The sequence below is a fragment of the Hakea prostrata genome, chromosome 3 (genome assembly GCF_041222555.1).
Source record: "Hakea prostrata isolate BN-2017 chromosome 3, UWA_Hpros_2, whole genome shotgun sequence".
Classification (NCBI taxonomy): Eukaryota; Viridiplantae; Streptophyta; class Magnoliopsida; order Proteales; family Proteaceae; genus Hakea; species Hakea prostrata.
In genome coordinates, this window is record NC_142602.1 from 21,711,200 (window position 1) to 21,720,805 (window position 9,606).

Consider the following 9,606-nt stretch of genomic DNA (forward strand, 5'->3'; position numbering starts at 1 on the left):
CTCCTTGGACATCAACCCACAATAGACAAGCCAATCAATATTGGTTCATGTTGGATTTTCATTTAGGTTCAATCAACTTTGATGTCCCTGGATTCAAAGTAAAATCAGGTTAGAAAGTTTAATAAGTCTCTACATACATTTGACACACCTAAATATATGCAAGACATACAAATAGAATCTTTTTTAGGTACAAGGATGTTTTTTATATATAGTGGATGGAGATATTGCGTATACCATTAGCAAGAGTTAAACTCTTGACTTCTTTACTAGGAAATGTTGGTCATTACTGCCTGAGCAACCTTGCATTGGTAAACATGCAAATATAATTCATATTTGACTGAATTTGTATTCCAGTAAGTTTTCATATTTAGACTTGATTTAATATGCAGTCGTATAAGGGAAAAAGAATTTTAAATAACATATGTATTTAACCCTTGTTGTGAAAATCTCTGATTTCAGAAATCTAGAAATCTCATTTTTTCAAATCGTTGATTTATGGGGGAATGAAAAGAGATCACCCCTAATATAAAGGGAGTAGACTACTCTCACGAACCCCCAATTTAATCGGGTGACAAACGATTAATTTTATATTGGAGTAAGGTTGGGGTGGTTTGAGTCTCGCCGCCCGCCTTGGGCCCCCCCTGTAATGGGTGGGATTTGTTCTTCCTACCCCAAAAACGTGAGATGTGCATCCTAAAATTGATGACACATGATGAAAAAAAAATTCAAAAATTTTTAATAGGTTTTGGTTTTGGAATAGTTTGAATAAATATGTGGATTATGTGTTTAGTACGAATCACCTAAACAAATATCCAAACGGTTTTTAATCAATTGACTCAATCAAGTAATGAAACAAAATCATTTGGTTCTTTAAGTTGTATTTCCCAAGAAGACAAAAAACTATAGAAGAATCAATACTAATTCGATCATCTATAAGGCAGATTAAGTGAATGTGTTTCTAGTATAGTGATGGTAGCTTTTCATGTAGAGATAACAAGTCCAAGGAGGTTATGAATTCAAACCTCCACCCTTTTCTATACTTTCCCCCTTTCTGATGTCATGAGTTCGAACTCTTCCCCCTATCACACCTTCCTTCTCCCCTGTCACCTATGACTCCAGTTGTTATGACTAAATAAACTTTGTCTTTCAAGTTAAATTTGAAAGATTTTCAGAGAAACAAATAATTTTTACACTATTTCTATAAACAAAAGGAGTTTAATAGGAAAAAGTGGTACAAAATTTAAAAAGGAAATAAAAGAAGAAAAAAAATTGTACCCCAGACCAAGTCAAAACCAATCATATGCATTGTAGAAATGAATTCAAAACAAAAATTTTAAGTCACCATTTGACGAATTTACTTGGCTTATGCATCAAAATTAGAAACTCAAACCACTTTGGACAAAATGTTAGATTTTCACATACTATAATGCCATCATTGCTAGATAAGATCAAAACCACAAACAAATGAATCAGATTGGTATACTAGTTTTAGTCCACCAACCATGGAAATTCTTTAGACAAGATTTTTTTTTTTTTTTTTGCAGCTTGTCCATATGCTCAAATAAGTACTAATTCAATCACCTTTTTTCTTGTAGAAGAAAAATTAATATGAGATTTTATTCTTTTAAGGAAAAAAGAAAATTAATGTCTAGGAGTACTTGTAAGGAGTAATTGAACATGCACTAGTTCTATCAAATGATGGTTTTCAGAGGACAATATGAAAAAAAAAATAAAAAATTGTGAATTGGTAAAGCCTAACTTTTCTTAGATCAAGTTTTATCTCATCATAGTAATGGAAATTTTGTTTGTTGTCATATTGGTATCATATACGTGGTTTTTAGATTGTGATGTGATGATACAGAAATTCGACGACTTTGTAATTATAGGTATTAGATTGTTTAAGCATCACGTGTGGTGACCTGAGGGCCACACAGAAGATTCTTAGGTGACAATAAATAAAATTCGAATTTTCAATCCAATGGATGGAAGTGCAGAAGATTTTGGTTTCCCCTCTAATCCAAAATTGGGCCTCAAAATCACTAGCCAATATGCTTTTCTCTCATATATATTTTTTGTTCATGATTTGATATTCTAGTGTTGTAACTGTAAATGAGCTACACTACAGTCCATCCTTGGTTGTCAAACTTTATTGCGGTGATCACAATGTAGAAAAGGTAACCAACACCTCTCTTTCTTATTAATTATTCAAGTATGATAAAAAAAAATAAAAAATATTTTTTGGGATGCACGTTACACAGGTTTTATTATTATTATTTATTATTTTTTTAAAATATGAGAGGATATCACAACGTCATTCCATATGGATTCTATGTATTGTCAGTCAGGTTCAATTGTATTTTTAATTTTTGGAAAATTTTAAAGCCACCAATTGAGTTAGCTCTTTAATATTAATTCCACCCCTGAGTTTTCTAATTTATCAATTAAAACCCTTATTACTAACATCATTAGTCTTAGTTAGTCGTTATTTATTCATTTCTAATATTGCTTCGCATTCTCAGTTAATTTTTATTTATCCAATTTCAAAAATACTCTCATATTCTTAGGAAAAAAGATGATAAAGGAGAGTAAAAAAAAAACCAAAATTGGAAGAAATAGAGTTGGTATACACAATCCAAGCATTGGATTTTTTGTTCAAGGGTACTTTTGTCTTTTTGAAAAATTTGACTTGTTTTGTTGTTTAATACTTAATAGCAGGAGTGTCACTACATACATTTTTTTTTTATAAGGGCCTAATTGATAAATTAGAAAAGTGAGAGGGTGGTATTAAATTTAGGGGATGACAGAGGGGTGAGCCTGAAAAGTTTCCTTGATTTGATTTGTTGGAAATCTGGATATGGATTGAGCAGTTGAAGAAAGGGGGGAAAGAAATCAGTTAAAGAGTTAGTTAAGTGACTTGAGGTCTCTGATTCTGCCAACGATTTATCGATAAAGCTGTGGTGAAGATGGTAGCACGCAGAGAGCGGAAGAGAGAACGGACGAGAAGAAGAGAGAAATTCTTTCCCCTTGCTTTTCTTCCTTCGCCACCGCTTGCCAAAGACAGTAAGTCAGTAGCTTTGCTTTTATTCGATCCAAATCGGCGGTGTAGACGGCCGCCGCCAGTGGTGGTGGTGGTGGTGCAAGGGGACCTTGAAGCGTCACTTTGCACCACATCTTGCACCAGAGCCACAGAAGGAAACGGTGATTGTCTGTTTCGAAGGAAATCTTAATGGATCCGTCTTCATCCGATGATGATCATGTAATAAGCGAAACTAGGACTACCATAGCTGTGGCAATCGGTACAGACAAGAACAGTCCCCACGCCGTGAAATGGGCTGTTAATAATCTCTTGGGAAGAAATTATGAGCTCGTCCTTATCCACGTCTTTCGTGGTCGCTTCTTGCAAAACCGTAGTAGGTACCTTGATCTCATTCGTTATCAATCATATACAATTGTCTCTTGATCATCATGGGAAGCAGCAGCATTCACATTTTTTATTTGTATTTCTGCTAGAGAATTTGGTTTCGCAGAAGAGAAACCCTAAGATCTATCAGGAATCTATTGAGCACAGCCTGCAGCTTTTCCGCCCCTATCGTGCATACTGTTCTCGCAAAGGGGTACGCGATTTCATAATTTCTGAAGTTGTATAGCATCGACTCTAATAACTTGAGAATCATGTTTGCTTTGAATGATTTCTACTTTAAGATTGTTTAAGGTTTCGAAGAATTTCAGGTTCCGATGAAGGAGGTAGTGCTTGATGACTGTGATGTTTCCAAGGCGCTCCTTGATTATCTCGAGGTTCACCGCATTAACAACATTGTTGTAGGAGCATCTGTAAGAAGTTCCATATCAAGGTCTCTCTACCTGTTTCTGTTTTTCTCTTTCCATCTCTCCATTATTTATTCTAGTCCCTGTTTTAGTGCCATAGAAAGTCTCACATGTTTGGTGGTTGAGGAAAATTTAGGAACCCAGATGTGGCAACTTGCTTAACCAAATCAACTCCAGATTTTAGGAAAGTATACATTGTCTCAGAAGGAAAAATTGTACCGACCCGATCGGATAATCATCCAAACTTTCAATCCTTCGAGAATTCCAAGCTTGGTGATGATGTCAAGTAAGTTGCGTAACACGTTCGCTGTAGTATCCAAGTATTTCAATTTCAACTGAGCCTAAGAATTGATGGGCTATATTTGCTAGTAGTGGCAGGGGATGTTCTGATACAAGCGGAGAGCCGAGAAAGGTTCCGAAGTGGAGCAGTAATATGTTGATCAGAACACAACCGAGGGTGAAGACCACTAGGAAAAACTTGGTAGTGGATAGCTTGGATCTGTCAGTCAGTATACCCAGGATGTCATTCAGCCGTGATTCCCTGCTGTCTTTTGGCAGCAACTGCACCGGCAGCAGCAGCCTTGGTTTCGAGTCCCTGAACATTGATGATTCTGAAAAAAATGAATTCTCCCTCGTCTTTGATGATAGTCACGATAACAACTTCAGCACTGCCTCACAATTTTCGGTGAGTTTTCCTTTTTAATCAGAATCACTTTCACCACTTCAGTGGTATCCAATGGAGAGATGAAAATTTTCTTCCTCTGCAGCAATATAGAAAGGTTGAGATGAAAAGACTAAGGCAGGAACTAAATCAAACCATGGACTTGTACAGCACAGCATGCAAAGAAGAAATCCCAGCCAAACAAAAGGTTTGATTCATTGTTTATGTAATAATATAGATATTTATACAGTAGTGAACCCAACTTAAGGATTTGAGAAAATGTCATTTTGTATGCATTTTCCCCCCCATATCATGTCCATAGTAACTACAAGGTGCAGAGGTTAGTATATTCACGTCGTGATGTTTGGATTTCAGGCTCAACAGCTACATCAATGCAAGATTGATGAAGGTCTGAAATTTGAGGAAGCAAGGCATGCTGAAGATGCAGCTCTTGCATTTACTGAGATGGAAAATGTAAAATGCAGGGCAGCCATTGAAGCAGCACAAGCTGCACAAAAGCTAGCTGAAATGGAGGTAAATAGGAGAAAACAGGCAGAGCTGAAAGTGCCGTGTGAGGCAGAAGAGAAGATGAGAGCAGTAACTGCACTGAATAACAATGATGTTAGGTATAGAAGATATACTATTGATGAGATTGAAGCTGCCACAAATTCCTTCGCAGATTCCTTAAAGATTGGTGAAGGTGGATATGGACCTGTTTACAAAGCCATGCTGGATCACACCCTTGTTGCCATCAAAGTTCTCAGACCAGATGCACGTCAAGGGAAGCAGCAATTCCAACAAGAGGTGCCTCCACATACTTGTACATATATTTTCTTTCTGGCTTCAACCATTCTTGGTTACATTTAGTGTTTCTCGAATAAAGCAAATAGGGTTGGATCTATATGATAGAGAGGATATTATAGTTCAATTCCATTGATCAAAATGAGTGAGTTTAAAATTTCATAAACATGCTTTGTCATTTTTCTCCTTGTGATGTTTGCTTTCATTTTTACTGCTCTCTTATTTTAGAATGAGATTGACAACTAAGATGTCCTTGGAGTTTGTTCACTATCATACGGATCCACCAGGACATGATTGTTGCCAGTTTCATGTCCGGATGACAAAAATATTAAGTTGATGACAAGCTAAATATAACCTTTACCCAAAAAAAAGAAAAGAAGCTAAATATAACCAAGATTGGGTTATATTCATGTGTTCCTCCCCCAACCCACAAAATGAAAAACAAAGTAAAAACAGTTTAGCTTTACAATGCGTTAAGTTGACTAACATTTCCAATATAAAAGAAGAAAAAGTAAAGGAGTTTCCCATTATGCCAGTGTACTATCATTCTTTCACATAATTTGTTTTTACTATTTTCTCTCTCTCCACTCTGGATAATGTGAGTCCCGTGTGGATGTACTGTTTCTCTATGTGAAATGGCAACATGGGAACTCTATCCTAATGTTCTCTTAGGCAGGGGTTTACTGCCACATCCTGTGCCCAGAAACATGGAGGCCACAAAGACCGCCCTGTTCTGTGAGTGCACCCCTGTTGAATGCCTATGTGTGTGCTCCATTTGCCCACATTGGCTCAAGGGCCCCAATGTGGCAGGTTTATTCCCCCTCACCACATCCCCCCCTCCCCAACCCTTTGTATGAAATGACATTGCTCCCCTCCTATGTGAAAAAACCGTTCTGTCACACATCTTGGCGCACTCCTTGGACTCCTCTGTGCCACTTGCTTTGAGAATCCTCTCTGTATCGAAATTTACAAGTATGGGTTAAAGTTTCCCATGACTAAGGTGTTTTATTGACCTCTCCATTACCCCGGAACCCCAACCATGTGAACCCCTTGTGGATAATAATCTGTTGTATTGTCATTGGTATGTATGTGACATCACCCCACAGTGCCATCATGCAAAATACTACTAATTTTCTTTTATAAACTAGTAATGACCATGCATGATAATGGTGATGCAGGTACAGGTGTTGAGCACTATGAGACATCCCAATATGGTTCTACTTATGGGTGCTTGCCCAGAATACGGATGCTTAGTGTATGAGTACATGGAAAATGGAAGCTTAGAAGACAGACTCTTCCGTAAGGATAATACTCCAACTATCCCATGGAATATCCGCTTCAAGATTGCTGCAGAAATCGCCACAGCTCTTCTCTTCCTCCACCAAACTAAACCAGAGCCCTTGGTGCATAGGGACCTCAAGCCTGCAAATATACTCCTAGACTGCAACTATGCAAGCAAGATTGGTGATGTTGGGCTTGCCCGGCTAGTTCCTCCTTCGTTCGCAAATAGTGTTACACAGTGTCGCATAACATCGGCTGCAGGGACCTTATGTTACATAGATCCTGAGTATCAGCACACAGGAAAGCTATTTACGAAATCAGATGTGTATTCCCTGGGGATAATGTTGCTTCAGATCATCACTGGAAGTCCTCCCATGGGTATCAAACATCATGTTGAGAATGCTATTGAGAATGGAACCTTTGAGGAGATAATTGACCCAACAGTCCCAGATTGGCCAATCCCAGAGACTCTGGAGTATGCAAAGGTCGCTCTGAAGTGTGCCGAGCTTCGAAGGAAGGAAAGACCAGATCTGGGTTCAGAGGTTTTACCGGTTCTGAACAGGCTAAGAAACCTTGGGAGCAAAGCTGAAAGTAAAATATATACCTCACCGCCACCCACTTATGATGCCAATTCATGGTCAATGTCAACATCGTCCAGTCAGGTGAGATTCTAATTTTATCAGCCTATATAAAGTTTAGAAATTGGAATTAAAAGTTTTTAATAAAGGAAATAAACTAATAAGTATTTTTTTTTTCTGTCATAAGATACTTAACAGGATTTTTTGAAACCAAAACTAAAGTAAAATATTTTACAGGATTTACTGAAATGAACACAAAACTCTATAACAAAACCCCAAAAAATGTTATAGTGACAAGTAACAGAAAAAATTGGAAAATAACCTCCATTGCACAATTCAGGCTGCTGTTTAACCAAAAAGGATTATGATATCTTGATATCTGGCATTTTTGGCATTGGATGACTCCATACAGGTTCGACCGTTTTCCTCACTCTATCATGTCTAAGTGTGTACTTGCTACTCATGTCTCATGTCCAACCCAAAGATTAATGAATAGCAAAAAATTATCTGCTAATTACCCTGATTTTATTAAATTGATTATTTTACAGCAAAACAGAGACAACCTTGTAGAGAAACTATAATCAGTCTGAACACACAAACTGTCATTATATAAGCCACATTTTAGGCCAGAACATCTTTTATATGTTGATTCAATTATGCATAATAAGTAACTGATACGGAGCAATTCTTATGAACGTAGATTCGTATTTCCAAAGGATGGAAGAAATTCATATACTGCAAGAGCTTCGAATGGAAGGGAAAGGCTTCTGCGCAAAGGGCATGTTGCTTCATCAACGGAGGCCCTACAAGCCCACCAATAGTTGTGGAAACAAATAAGAAGTAGAGTAACATTAATGTCCTGCATGTTTCATTTCTAATTTCTTTTGTACCAATTATTAAGATAGAGAAATGTGATTCTTTATTCAGGTCCACCTCCATACAGAAGTTGTGAAGAAACAAACATGTGTACAAAATTCAGATCTGTTTTGTCTCTTCCAGTAACCTGGTTCAGGGAATCAGAAGTTCATCATCTATAAGGCGACTGCGATGTTTTGGCTGTGATACTGAAAGTTCCGTACATATATCCATCTATCATTTTCACCCGCAGGGAAAGGGATGTGAGCTTACTGGGTGCATTTTCCTGCCAAAAGCGAGTCCATTTGGGCTCGGTTTATGAACAGGAGAGTTGCCATTTACTAGTGAGATGAGTTTGATAGAGCACCAGAGACCACATTTACCGCCATGCAGGAGAATACGTGGGAAGCACCACTGGCCACAGCAGATGACATGGCAACCAAGGGAGTGCGTAGATCTTCTAGAAGGGGCCAAGCACCTCTGCGTCTGAGGGATTACACGACATAAGGAATATATATTCAGGCATGAGGAGACAAGGTCGGTTAGGAGAAGGACAAATGTCAATTATTACTTGGGGCTTGTGATTGTAATAGCAGAAGCACATTGTTTCCGTGATGATAAATGATATATGAAATGAAAAAGACAAGAAAGAGTACAACCCTAATCCCTTCCATATGATTGTTCTTTGAGTTCGTCTGCCCCCAACCCCTGTTTCTTGGAGGTTAACTTTTTTTTTTTTTTTTTCTTTTGGTAAACAAAAAGAGGGATGCAGCGGCGACTTAGTGCCCCCGCTACGCAATGTTCGAAAATTTATGCAAGCATTACCCCTGTGCACCAAACCACTTGGGAGTGAGCTTGGGACCACTAGACCACTATCCGGTGGTTGGAGATTTACTTATAACTATTATTTTTTATTTTTATATTTTGAGGATTTAAAGTTTATTAATTCATAAAATCAAACCCCTCATTTACCCGGTGGAATATTAAAAGAAACTCTCCATTATCAGCCCCTGTAAGATGATAAAGAAGCGAGTGTGAGTGATGGGAGAAAGGGGAACTACATAGAAAAAGTCACAAACACTGCAACTATGCGTCCCCCCAGGCCAAAAAAAAAGCACATCATACCACATTCTGGATGGATTAATAAGGCTCAGATCTGGCTACTACAAAAAAAAAAAAAAAAAAAAAAAAAAAAAAAAGGCTCAGATCTGGCCTGATCACTTACTTCTAGAACCCAAGAGTCGATTGTCCAACCTAGGGTTTTAAAGAACATAATCGAGCGTTGTTGGCTTTGATCTCGATTTCTACAGACTAGATTCGATCTACACAAGAAGGTTCCTAGGGTTTAGGTCACTCACGACAATGATTTATGAATAACTGAAGACTGCAACCGGCTGATTCTTCTATTTTCTATCAGAGTTTCATAGCAAAGACATAGCACAATGATTATGAGCAAGGTTGACATTTCAAATCAGAGTTTTTCTCTTTTTTTCTCCAGATAATGTAAGCTTTCTAAACGTTCTTTCAGCAAAAATTCCTGGGGTAAAGCTGCATAGGAAGACTATTCCCGCACCCTCTAGGACCCTGCTTGTGTAGAAGCCTTCA

The 9,606-nt window shown here is 37.8% G+C and overlaps 1 protein-coding gene across 4 annotated transcripts; it reads left to right on the forward strand.

Moving 5' to 3' along the window:
- Positions 1 to 2,836: 2,836 nt before the first annotated feature.
- On the forward strand, positions 2,837 to 8,663 carry LOC149021567 (U-box domain-containing protein 35-like). Of its 4 annotated transcripts, none has more exons than XM_089149797.1 (10): positions 2,837 to 3,410; positions 3,511 to 3,614; positions 3,730 to 3,851; positions 3,962 to 4,111; positions 4,195 to 4,510; positions 4,593 to 4,694; positions 4,862 to 5,290; positions 6,466 to 7,230; positions 7,847 to 7,986; positions 8,074 to 8,663. In XM_089149797.1, the coding sequence occupies exons 1-10, from the start codon at positions 3,227 to 3,229 to the stop codon at positions 8,096 to 8,098; spliced, it is 2,337 nt and encodes a 778-aa protein (XP_089005923.1). In that variant the 5' UTR covers positions 2,837 to 3,226; the 3' UTR covers positions 8,099 to 8,663. The 4 variants fall into 4 exon arrangements, with proteins under 4 accessions (XP_089005923.1, XP_089005924.1, XP_089005925.1 ...); XM_089149798.1 differs by having other exon boundaries at positions 4,198 to 4,510; XM_089149799.1 differs by having other exon boundaries at positions 4,204 to 4,510.
- The last annotated feature ends 943 nt before the right edge of the window (positions 8,664 to 9,606 follow it).

Bases quoted from the DNA above. Each gene is read 5' to 3' on its own strand.
- LOC149021567 (XM_089149797.1), top strand. From the start codon at position 3,227: ATGGATCCGTCTTCATCCGATGATGATCATGTAATAAGCGAAACTAGG. The intron at 4,511-4,592 runs GTGAGTTTTCCT...CTTCCTCTGCAG, and splicing joins GCACTGCCTCACAATTTTCG to CAATATAGAAAGGTTGAGAT. The intron at 7,987-8,073 runs GTAGAGTAACAT...TTCTTTATTCAG, and splicing joins GTTGTGGAAACAAATAAGAA to GTCCACCTCCATACAGAAGT.